The sequence below is a fragment of the Oncorhynchus keta genome, chromosome 23 (genome assembly GCF_023373465.1).
Source record: "Oncorhynchus keta strain PuntledgeMale-10-30-2019 chromosome 23, Oket_V2, whole genome shotgun sequence".
Lineage (NCBI taxonomy): Eukaryota > Metazoa > Chordata > Actinopteri > Salmoniformes > Salmonidae > Oncorhynchus > Oncorhynchus keta.
This window is the reverse complement of record NC_068443.1, coordinates 3,047,352-3,061,015: the sequence shown is the minus strand read 5'-3', so window position 1 is coordinate 3,061,015 and position 13,664 is coordinate 3,047,352. Positions and strand designations below refer to the sequence as shown.

The 13,664-nt window shown below is 38.4% G+C and overlaps 1 protein-coding gene across 1 annotated transcript in view; it reads right to left on the bottom strand.

The window, feature by feature from the left end:
- Positions 1 to 13,664, bottom strand: part of LOC127911130 (GTP-binding protein Rheb-like) — a 33,864-nt gene that overhangs the window by 8,846 nt on the left and 11,354 nt on the right. The window contains exon 5 of the mRNA XM_052477391.1: positions 1,872 to 1,927. Within this exon, the coding sequence (XP_052333351.1) occupies positions 1,872 to 1,927 (56 nt within the window). The remainder of the gene's footprint in view (positions 1 to 1,871; positions 1,928 to 13,664) is intronic.

Here is a 13,664-nt window from a genome sequence, read left to right as displayed (position 1 = left end):
TTACAGTAGAGGGTTAATATACAGTCAGGTTACAGTAGAGGGTTAATATACAGTCAGATTACAGTAGAGGGTTAATATACAGTCAGGTTACAGTAGAGGGTTAATATACAGTCAGATTACAGTAGAGGGTTAATATACAGTCAGGTTACAGTAGAGGGTTAATATACATCAGATTACAGTAGAGGGTTAATATACAGTCAGGTTACAGTAGAGGGTTAATATACAGTCAGATTACAGTAGAGGGTTAATATACAGTCAGATTACAGTAGAGGGTTAATATACAGTCAGATTACAGTAGAGGGTTAATATACAGTCAGGTTACAGTAGAGGGTTAATATACAGTCAGATTACAGTAGAGGGTTAATATACAGTCAGATTACAGTAGAGGGTTAATATACAGTCAGATTACAGTAGAGGGTTAATATACATCAGATTACAGTAGAGGGTTAATATACAGTCAGATTACAGTAGAGGGTTAATATACAGTCAGGTTACAGTAGAGAGTTAATATACAGTCAGATTACAGTAGAGGGTTAATATACAGTCAGATTACAGTATAGAGGGTTAATATACAGTCAGATTACAGTAGAGGGTTAATATACAGTCAGATTACAGTATAGAGGGTTAATATACAGTCAGGTTACAGTAGAGGGTTAATATACAGTCAGATTACAGTAGAGGGTTAATATACAGTCAGGTTACAGTAGAGGGTTAATATACATCAGATTACAGTAGAGGTTTAATATACAGTCAGGTTACAGTAGAGGGTTAATATACAGTCAGATTACAGTAGAGGGTTAATATACAGTCAGGTTACAGTAGAGGGTTAATATACAGTCAGATTACAGTAGAGGGTTAATATACAGTCAGATTGCAGTAGAGGGTTAATATACAGTCAGATTACAGTATAGAGGGTTAATATACAGTCAGATTACAGTAGAGGGTTAATATACAGTCAGATTACAGTATAGAGGGTTAATATACAGTCAGATTACAGTAGAGGGTTAATATACAGTCAGGTTACAGTAGAGGGTTAATATACAGTCAGATTACAGTAGAGGGTTAATATACAGTCAGGTTACAGTAGAGGGTTAATATACAGTCAGATTACAGTAGAGGGTTAATATACAGTCAGGTTACAGTAGAGGGTTAATATACAGTCAGATTACAGTAGAGGGTTAATATACAGTCAGATTACAGTAGAGGGTTAATATACAGTCAGATTACAGTAGAGGGTTAATATACAGTCAGGTTACAGTAGAGGGTTAATATACAGTCAGATTACAGTAGAGGGTTAATATACAGTCAGATTACAGTAGAGGGTTAATATACATCAGATTACAGTAGAGGGTTAATATACAGTCAGATTACAGTAGAGGGTTAATATACAGTCAGATTACAGTAGAGGGTTAATATACATCAGATTACAGTAGAGGGTTAATATACAGTCAGATTACAGTAGAGGGTTAATATACAGTCAGATTACAGTAGAGGGTTAATATACAGTCAGATTACAGTAGAGGGTTAATATACAGTCAGATTACAGTAGAGGGTTAATATACAGTCAGATTACAGTAGAGGGTTAATATACAGTCAGGTTACAGTAGAGGCTTAATATACAGTCAGATTACAGTAGAGGGTTAATATACAGTCAGATTACAGTAGAGGGTTAATATACAGTCAGATTACAGTAGAGGGTTAATATACAGTCAGATTACAGTAGAGGGTTAATATACAGTCAGATTACAGTAGAGGGTTAATATACATCAGATTACAGTGGAGGGTTAATATACAGTCAGATTACAGTAGAGGGTTAATATACAGTCAGGTTACAGTAGAGGGTTAATATACAGTCAGATTACAGTAGATACTCACTGAGCTTTCCATATCCAGAAGTTTTTCATGGATAACCTGAACTACTTCAAAACTGGAAGAGAAGAAAAACAATATGTCACACATACTGTTATAGATACTGTTATAGCTACTGTCATTAATACTGTCACACATACTGTTATAGATACTGTTATAGCTACTGTCATTAATACTGTCAAAGATACTGTCACATATACTGTTATAGATACTGTCATTAATACTGTTATAGATACTGTTATAGCTACTGTCATTAATACTGTCATAGATACTGTCAAACATACTGTTATAGATACTGTTATAGCTACTGTCATTAATATAATAATAATAATAATATATGCCATTTAGCTGACGCTTTTATCCAAAGCGACTTACAGTCATGTGTGCATACATTCTACGTATGGGTGGTCCCGGGAATCGAACCCACTACCCTGGCGTTACAAGCGCCATGCTCTACCAACTGAGCCACAGAAGGACCACATTAACACTCATTAACACTCATTATGACCTCATTAATACTGTCATAGATACTGTCAAACATACTGTCATAGATACTGTCATTAATACTGTCATAGATACTGTCATTAATACTGTCATAGATACTGTCAAACATACTGTTATAGATACTGTCAAACATACTGTCATAGATACTGTCAAACATACTGTCATTAATACTGTCATAGATACTGTCAAACATACTGTCATAGATACTGTCATAGATACTGTCAGTAATACTGTCATAGATACTGTCAAAGATACTGTCATAGATACTGTCAAACATACTGTCATTAATACTGTCATAGATACTGTCAAACATACTGTCATAGATACTGTCATAGATACTGTCAGTAATACTGTCATAGATACTGTCACAGATACTGTTATAGATACTGTCAAACATACTGTTATAGATACTGTCAAACATACTGTCGAACAAACTGTTATAGATACTGTCATTGATACTGTCATAGATACTGTCATAGATACTGTCATTAATACTGTCATAGATACTGTCATTAATACTGTCAAACATACTGTCAAACATACTATTATAGATACTGTCATTAATACTGTGATATATACTGTCATTAATACTGTTATAGATACTGTCATTAATACTGTTATAGATACCGTCAAACATACTGTCATAGATACTGTTATAGATACTGTCAAACATACTGTTATAGATACTGTCATAGATACTGTCATTAATACTGTCATATATACTGTCATAGATACTGTCAAACATACTGTTATAGATACTGTCAAATATACTGTCATAGATACTGTCAAACATACTGTCAAACATACTGTCATAGATACTGTCATAGATACTGTCATAGATACTGTCATTGATACTGTCATTAATACTGTCATAGATACTGTCATTAATACTGTCATAGATACTGTCATTAATACTGTCATTGATACTGTCATTAATACTGTCATAGATACTGTCTAACATACTCTCATAGATACTGTCATTAATACTGTCATATATACTGTCAAACATACTGTCATAGATACTGTTATAGATACTGTCAAACATACTGTCATAGATACTGTCAAACATACTGTCATTAATGCTGTCATAGATACTGTCAAACATACTGTCATACATACTGTCATAGATACTGTCATAGATACTGTAATACATAAATACTGTGATACATACTGTCAAACATACTATTATAGATAATGTCAAACATACTGTTATAGATACTGTTATAGATACTGTCAAACATACTGTCAAACATACTGTCAAACATACTGTTATAGATACTGTCATAGATACTGTCAAACATACTGTTATAGATACTGTCATTAATACTGTTATAGATACTGTCAAACATACTGTTATAGATACTGTCATAGATACTGTTATAGATACTGTCAAACATACTGTTATAGATACTGTCATAGATACTGTCATTAATACTGTTATAGATACTGTCAAACATACTGTCAAACATACTATTATAGATACTGTCAAACATACTGTTATAGATACTGTCAAACATACTGTCATTAATACTGTCATAGATACTGTCATTAATACTGTTATAGATACTGTCAACCATACTGTCAAACATACTGTTATAGATACTGTCATTAATACTGTTATAGATACTGTCAAACATACTGTTATAGATACTGTCATAGATACTGTCATTAATACTGTTATAGATACTGTCAAACATACTGTCAAACATACTATTATAGATACTGTCAAACATACTGTTATAGATACTGTCAAACATACTGTCATTAATACTGTCATAGATACTGTCATTAATACTGTTATAGATACTGTCAAACATACTGTCAAACATACTGTTATAGATACTGTCAAACATACTGTTATAGATACTGTCAAACATACTGTCATAGATACTGTCAAACATACTGTCAAACATACTATTATAGATACTGTCAAACATACTGTCAAACATACTGTCAAACATACTGTTATAGATACTGTCAAACATACTGTCATAGATACTGTCAAACATACTGTCATAGATACTGTCAAACATACTGTCAAACATACTATTATAGATACTGTCATTAATACTGTGATATATACTGTCATTAATACTGTTATATATACTGTCATTAATACTGTTATAGATACTGTCATTAATACTGTTATAGATACTGTCAAACATACTGTCAAAGATACTGTCATAGATACTGTTATAGATACTGTCAACCATACTGTCAAACATACTGTTATAGATACTGTCATTAATACTGTTATAGATACTGTCAAACATACTGTCAAACATACTATTATAGATACTGTCAAACATACTGTTATAGATACTGTCAAACATACTGTCATTAATACTGTCATTAATACTGTTATAGATACTGTCATTAATACTGTTATAGATACTGTCAAACATACTGTCAAACATACTGTTATAGATACTGTCAAACATACTGTTATAGATACTGTCAAACATACTGTCATTAATACTGTCATAGATACTGTCATTAATACTGTTATAGATACTGTCAAACATACTGTCAAACATACTGTCAAACATACTGTTATAGATACTGTCAAACATACTGTCATTAATACTGTCATAGATACTGTCATTAATACTGTTATAGATACTGTCAAACATACTGTCAAACATACTGTTATAGATACTGTCAAACATACTGTTATAGATACTGTCAAACATACTGTTATAGATACTGTCAAACATACTGTCATTAATACTGTCATACATAAATATTGTCATACATACTGTCATATATAAATTCTGTCATACATACTGTCATACATACTGTCATAGATACTGTAATACATAAATACTGTGATACATACTGTCAAACATACTATTATAGATAATGTCAAACATACTGTTATAGATACTGTTATAGATACTGGCAGGGTCTACAGTCAATCACGGACTACAAGATGAAATCCAGCCCAGTCACGGACCAGGATGTCTTGCTCCCAGGCAGACTAAATAACTTTTTTGCCCGCTTTGAGGACAATACAGTGCCACTGACACGGCCTGCAACGGAAACATGCGGTCTCTCCTTCACTGCAGCCGAGGTGAGTAAGACATTTAAACGTGTTAACCCTCGCAAGGCTGCAGGCCCAGACGGCATCCCCAGCCGCGCCCTCAGAGCATGCGCAGACCAGCTGGCCGGTGTGTTTACGGACATATTCAATCAATCCCTATACCAGTCTGCTGTTCCCACATGCTTCAAGAGGGCCACCATTGTTCCTGTTCCCAAGAAAGCTAAGGAAACTGAGCTAAACGACTACCGCCCCGTAGCACTCACTTCCGTCATCATGAAGTGCTTTGAGAGACTAGTCAAGGACCATATCACCTCCACCCTACCTGACACCCTAGACCCACTCCAATTTGCTTACCGCCCAAATAGGTCCACAGACGATGCAATCTCAACCACACTGCACACTGCCCTAACCCACCTGGACAAGAGGAATACCTATGTGAGAATGCTGTTCATCGACTACAGCTCGGCATTCAACACCATAGTACCCTCCAAGCTCGTCATCAAGCTCGAGACCCTGGGTCTCGACCCCGCCCTGTGCAACTGGGTACTGGACTTCCTGACGGGCCGCCCCCAGGTGGTGAGGGTAGGCAACAACATCTCCACCCCGCTGATCCTCAACACGGGGGCCCCACAAGGGTGCGTTCTGAGCCCTCTCCTGTACTCCCTGTTCACCCACGACTGCGTGGCCACGCACGCCTCCAACTCAATCATCAAGTTTGCGGACGACATAACAGTGGTAGGCTTGATTACCAACAACGACGAGACGGCCTACAGGGAGGAGGTGAGGGCCCTCGGAGTGTGGTGTCAGGAAAATAACCTCACACTCAACGTCAACAAAACTAAGGAGATGATTGTGGACTTCAGGAAACAGCAGAGGGAACACCCCCCTATCCACATCGATGGAACAGTAGTGGAGAGGGTAGCTAGTTTTAAGTTCCTCGGCATACACATCACAGACAAACTGAATTGGTCCACTCACACTGACAGCGTCGTGAAGAAGGCGCAGCAGCGCCTATTCAACCTCAGGAGGCTGAAGAAATTCGGCTTGTCACCAAAAGCACTCACAAACTTCTACAGATGCACAATCGAGAGCATCCTGGCGGGCTGTATCACCGCCTGGTACGGCAACTGCTCCGCCCTCAACCGTAAGGCTCTCCAGAGGGTAGTGAGGACTGCACAACGCATCACCGGGGCAAACTACCTGCCCTCCAGGACACCTACACCACCCGTTGTTACAGGAAGGCCATAAAGATCATCAAGGACATCAACCACCCGAACCACTGCCTGTTCACCCCGCTATCATCCAGAAGGCGAGGTCAGTACAGGTGCATCAAAGCTGGGACCGAGAGACTGAAAAACAGCTTCTATCTCAAGGCCATCAGACTGTTAAACAGCCACCACTAACAGTGAGTGGCTGCTGCCAACACTGTCATTGACACTGACCCAACTCCAGCCATTTTAATAATGGGAATTGATGGGAATTATGTAAATATATCACTAGCCACTTTAAACAATGCTACCTTATATAATGTTACTTACCCTACATTATTCATCTCATATGCATATGTATATACTGTACTCTACATCATCGACTGCATCCTTATGTAACACATGTATCACTAGCCACTTTAACTATGCCACTTTGTTTACTTTGTCTACACACTCATCTCATATGTATATACTGTACTCGATACCATCTACTGTATGCTGCTCTGTACCATCACTCATTCATATATCCTTATGTACATGTTCCTTATCCCCTTACACTGTGTATAAGACAGTAGTTTTGGAATTGTTAGTTAGATTACTTGTTGGTTATCACTGCATTGTCGGAACTAGAAGCACAAGCATTTCGCAACACTCGCATTTAACATCTGCTAACCATGTGTATGTGACAAATAAAATTTGATTTGATTTGATTTGATTTGATTTATAGATACTGTCAAACATACTGTTATAGATACTGTCATTAATACTGTTATAGATACTGTCATAGATACTGTCAAACATACTGTTATAGATACTGTCATTAATACTGTTATAGATACTGTCAAACATACTGTTATAGATACTGTCATAGATACTGTTATAGATACTGTCAAACATACTGTCAAACATACTATTATAGATACTGTCAAACATACTGTCATAGATACTGTCAAACATATATATATATATATATATATTACATACTGTTATAGATACTGTCATTAATACTGTCATAGATACTGTCAAACATACTGTTATAGATACTGTCATAGATACTGTTATAGATACTGTCAAACATACTGTCAAACATACTATTATAGATACTGTCAAACATACTGTTATAGATACTGTCAAACATACTGTCATTAATACTGTCATAGATACTGTCATTAATACTGTTATAGATACTGTCAAACATACTGTCAAACATACTGTTATAGATACTGTCAAACATACTGTTATAGATACTGTCAAACATACTATTATAGATACTGTCAAACATACTGTCATAGATACTGTCAAACATACTGTCAAACATACTATTATAGATACTGTCAAACATACTGTTATAGATACTGTCATTAATACTGTCAAACATACTATTATAGATACTGTCATTAATACTGTGATATATACTGTCATTAATACTGTTATAGATACTGTCATTAATACTGTTATAGATACCGTCAAACATACTGTCAAAGATACTGTCATAGATACTGTCATAGATACTGTCAACCATACTGTCAAACATACTGTTATAGATACTGTCATTAATACTGTTATAGATACTGTCAAACATACTGTTATAGATACTGTCATAGATACTGTCATTAATACTGTTATAGATACTGTCAAACATACTATCAAAGATACTGTCATAGATACTGTTATAGATACTGTCAAACATACTGTTATAGATACTGTCATTAATACTGTTATAGATACTGTCAAACATACTGTTATAGATACTGTCATTAATACTGTTATAGATACTGTCAAACATACTGTTATAGATACTGTCATAGATACTGTCAAACATACTGTCAAACATACTATTATAGATACTGTCAAACATACTGTTATAGATACTGTCAAACATACTGTCATTAATACTGTCATAGATACTGTCATTAATACTGTTATAGATACTGTCAAACATACTGTCAAACATACTGTTATAGATACTGTCAAACATACTGTCATAGATACTGTCAAACATACTATTATAGATACTGTCATTAATACTGTGATATATACTGTCATTAATACTGTTATAGATATTGTCATTAATACTGTTATAGATACTGTCATTAATACTGTTATAGATACTGTCATTAATACTGTTATAGATACTGTCATTAATACTGTCATAGATACTGTCTAACATACTGTCATAGATACTGTCATTAATACTGTCAAACATACTGTTATAGATACTGTCATTAATACTGTCATAGATACTGTCAAACATACTGTTATAGATACTGTCATAGATACTGTCATTAATACTGTCATAGATATGGTTAAAGATACTGTCATACATAAATATTGTCATACATACTGTCATATATAAATTCTGTCATCCATGCTGTCATACATACTGTCATAGATACTGTCAAACATACTGTTATAGATATTGTCATTAATACTGTCATTAATATTGTTATAGATACTGTCATTAATACTGTCAAACATACTGTCATAGATACTGTCATAGATACTGTCAAACATACTGTCATAGATACTGTCATAGATACTGTCATAGATACTGTCATTAATACTGTCATATATACTGTCATAGATACTGTCATAGATACTGTCAAACATACTGTCATAGATACTGTCATAGATACTGTCAAACATACTGTTATAGATATTGTCATTAATACTGTCATTAATACTGTTATAGATACTGTCATTAATACTGTCAAACATACTGTCATAGATACTGTCAAACATACTGTCATAGATACTGTCAAAGATACTGTCATTAATACTGTCAAACATATGGTTAAAGATACTGTCATACATAAATATTGTCATACATACTGTCATATATAAATTCTGTCATACATACTGTCATAGATACTGTCATAGATACTGTAATACATAAATACTGTGATACATACTGTCATAGGTACTGTCATACATACTGTAACACATAAATACTGTCATACAAAAATTGTCATAGATACTGTCATACATAAATACTGTCATAGATACTGTCATAGATACTGTAATACATAAATACTGTCATAGATACTGTCATACATACTGTCATAGATACTGCAATACATAAATACTGTCATACATACTGTCATACATAATGTCATACATACATTCTGTCATAGATACTGTAATACATAAATACTGTCATACATAGAGTCATACATACTGTCATAGATACTGTCATAGATACTGTAATACATAAATACTGTCATAGATACTGTCATACATACTGTCATAGATACTGCAATACATAAATACTGTCATACATACTGTCATACATAATGTCATACATAAATTCTGTCATAGATACTGCAATACATAGATACTGTCATACATAAATACTGTCATACATAGATACTGTAATACATAGATAATACATCAATTCTGTCATACATACTGTCATAGATACTTTCATAGATACTGTCATAGATACTGTCATAGATACTGTCATACATAAATACTGTCATACATAGATACTGTAATACATAGATAATACATCAATTCTGTCATACATACTGTCATAGATACTTTCATAGATACTTTCATAGATACTTTCATAGATACTTTCATAGATACTGCCATAGATACTGTCATACATAAATACTGTCATACATAGATACTGTAATACATAGATAATACATCAATTCTGTCATACATACTGTCATAGATACTTTCATAGATACTGTCATAGATACTGTCATAGATACTGTCATACATAAATTCCCAGTCTGGGAAGTGCTGATGTAGTTAATCCAGTCATTGTAGAAGACCAGGGGTACCAACCCTCCTCCAGCCCTACTCTAATACACCAGATTCAGCTGCTCATCAGGACATTGATGAGCTGAATCAGCTGCTCATCAGGACATTGATGAGCTGAATCAGCTGCTCATCAGGACATTGATGAGCTGAATCAGCTGCTCATCAGGACATTGATGAGCTGAATCAGCTGCTCATCAGGACATTGATGAGCTGAATCAGCTGCTCATCAGGACATTGATGAGCTGAATCAGCTGCTCATCAGGACATTGATGAGCTGAATCAGCTGCTCATCAGGACATTGATGAGCTGAATCAGCTGCTCATCAGGACATTGATGAGCTGAATCAGCTGCTCATCAGGACATTGATGAGCTGAATCAGCTGCTCATCAGGACATTGATGAGCTGAATCAGCTGCTCATCAGGACATTGATGAGCTGAATCAGCTGTTCATCAGGACATTGATGAGCTGAATCAGCTGCTCATCAGGACATTGATGAGCTGAATCAGCTGCTCATCAGGACATTGATGAGCTGAATCAGCTGCTCATCAGGACATTGATGAGCTGAATCAGCTGTTCATCAGGACATTGATGAGCTGAATCAGCTGCTCATCAGGACATTGATGAGCTGAATCAGCTGTTCATCAGGACATTGATGAGCTGAATCATTAGCCTGCTGGCCTTACTGAGTTGATAGGAACATTAGCCTGCTGGTCTTACTGAGTTGATAGGAACATTAGCCTGCTGGTCTTACTGAGTGGATAGGAACATTAGCCTGCTGGCCTTACTGAGTGGATAGGAACATTAGCCTGCTGGCCTTACTGAGTGGATAGGAACATTAGCCTGCTGGCCTTACTGAGTGGATAGGAACATTAGCCTGCTGGTCTTACTGAGTTGATAGGAACATTAGCCTGCTGGCCTTACTGAGTGGGATAGGAACATTAGCCTGCTGGTTTTGAGTCGATTGGAACATTAGCCTGCTGGTTTTGAGTCGATTGGAACATTAGCCTGCTGGTTTTGAGTCGATTGGAACATTAGCCTGCTGGTTTTGAGTCGATTGGAACATTAGCCTGCTGGTTTTGAGTCGATAGGAACATTAGCCCAAGCTATTTAGGAGAGATATCTCACCTGGCACAAATTATTGTCTAGTTGTGTTTTTCCTGCTGAGGGGTGCAGGGGTGCCTAACTAGTCCCCTCTGCCCTGCGCCCAGAGGGGACTAGTTCAAAGTCTGGGTACAGGGGGTGGCTTGGGTCTAAAATTATTTTGTGAGCCTTGCAGAGGGCCCTGACCTTAAAGATCTCATCCAGGCCTGTCTATTTGACTCCAAGTACCTTGTGGAGGGCCCTGACCTTAAAGATCTCATCCAGGCCTGTCTGTTTGAATCCAAGTACCTTGTGGAGGGCCCTGACCTTAAAGATCTCAGCCAGGCCTGTCTGTTTGACTCCAAGTACCTTGGGCAGGGTCCTGCCATTACAGATCTCATCCAGGCCTGTCTGTTTGACTCCAAGTACCTTGCTTGCTGTGGTGATAATCCTTCTCAGCATATTTCTCTGGCTGATGGTGGCATTGCCAAACTAACAAACGTGACTTGTGACGGCCGGCCGCCCAACAACCTGCCCGCTTGACCCTATCCCCTCCTCTCTTCTCCAGACCATTTCCGGAGACCTTCTCCCTTACCTCACCTCGCTCATCAACTCATCCCTGACCGCTGGCTACGTCCCTTCCGTCTTCAAGAGAGCGAGAGTTGCACCCCTTCTGAAAAAACCTACACTCGATCCCTCCGATGTCATCAACTACAGACCAGTATCCCTTCTTTCTTTTCTCTCCAAAACTCTTGAACGTGCCGTCTTTGGCCAGCTCTCCCGCTATCTCTCTCAGAATGACCTTCTTGATCCAAATCAGTCAGGTTTCAAGACTAGTCATTCAACTGAGACTGCTCTTCTCTGTATCACGGAGGCGCTCCGCACTGCTAAAGCTAACTCTCTCTCCTCTGCTCTCATCCTTCTAGACCTATCGGCTGCCTTCGATACTGTGAACCATCAGATCCTCCTCTCCACCCTCTCCGAGTTGGGTATCTCCGGCGCGGCCCACGCTTGGATTGCGTCCTACCTGACAGGTCGCTCCTACCAGGTGGCGTGGCGAGAATCTGTCTCCTCACCACGCGCTCTCACCACTGGTGTCCCCAGGGCTCTGTTCTAGGCCCTCTCCTATTCTCGCTATACACCAAGTCACTGGGCTCTGTCATAACCTCACATGGTCTCTCCTATCATTGCTATGCAGACGACACACAATTAATCTTCTCCTTTCCCCCTTCTGATGACCAGGTGGCGAATCGCATCTCTGCATGTCTGGCAGACATTTCAATGTGGATGACGGATCACCACCTCAAGCTGAACCTCGGCAAGACGGAGCTGCTCTTCCTCCCGGGGAAGGACTGCCCGTTCCATGTTCTCGCCATCACGGTTGACAACTCCATTGTGTCCTCCTCCCAGAGCGCTAAGAACCTTGGCGTGATCCTGGACAACACCCTGTCGTTCTCAACTAACATCAAGGCGGTGGCCCGTTCCTGTAGGTTCATGCTCTACAACATCCGCAGAGTACGACCCTGCCTCACACAGGAAGCGGCGCAGGTCCTAATCCAGGCACTTGTCATCTCCCGTCTGGATTACTGCAACTCGCTGTTGGCTGGGCTCCCTGCCTGTGCCATTAAACCCCTACAACTCATCCAGAACGCCGCAGCCCGTCTGGTGTTCAACCTTCCCAAGTTCTCTCACGTCACCCCGCTCCTCCGCTCTCTCCACTGGCTTCCAGTTGAAGCTCGCATCCGCTACAAGACCATGGTGCTTGCCTACGGAGCTGTGAGGGGAACGGCACCTCAGTACCTCCAGGCTCTGATCAGGCCCTACACCCAAACAAGGGCACTGCGTTCATCCACCTCTGGCCTGCTCGCCTCCCTACCACTGAGGAAGTACAGTTCCCGCTCAGCCCAGTCAAAACTGTTCGCTGCTCTGGCCCCCAATGGTGGAACAAACTCCCCACGACGCCAGGACAGCGGAGTCAATCACCACCTTCCGGAGACACCTGAAACCCCACCTCTTTAAGGAATACCTAGGATAGGATAAAGTAATCCTTCTCACCCCCCTTAAAAGATTTAGATGCACTATTGTAAAGTGGCTGTTCCATTGGATGTCATAAGGTGAATGCACCAATTTGTAAGTCGCTCTGGATAAGAGTGTCTGCTAAATGACTTAAATGTAAATGTAACAAACA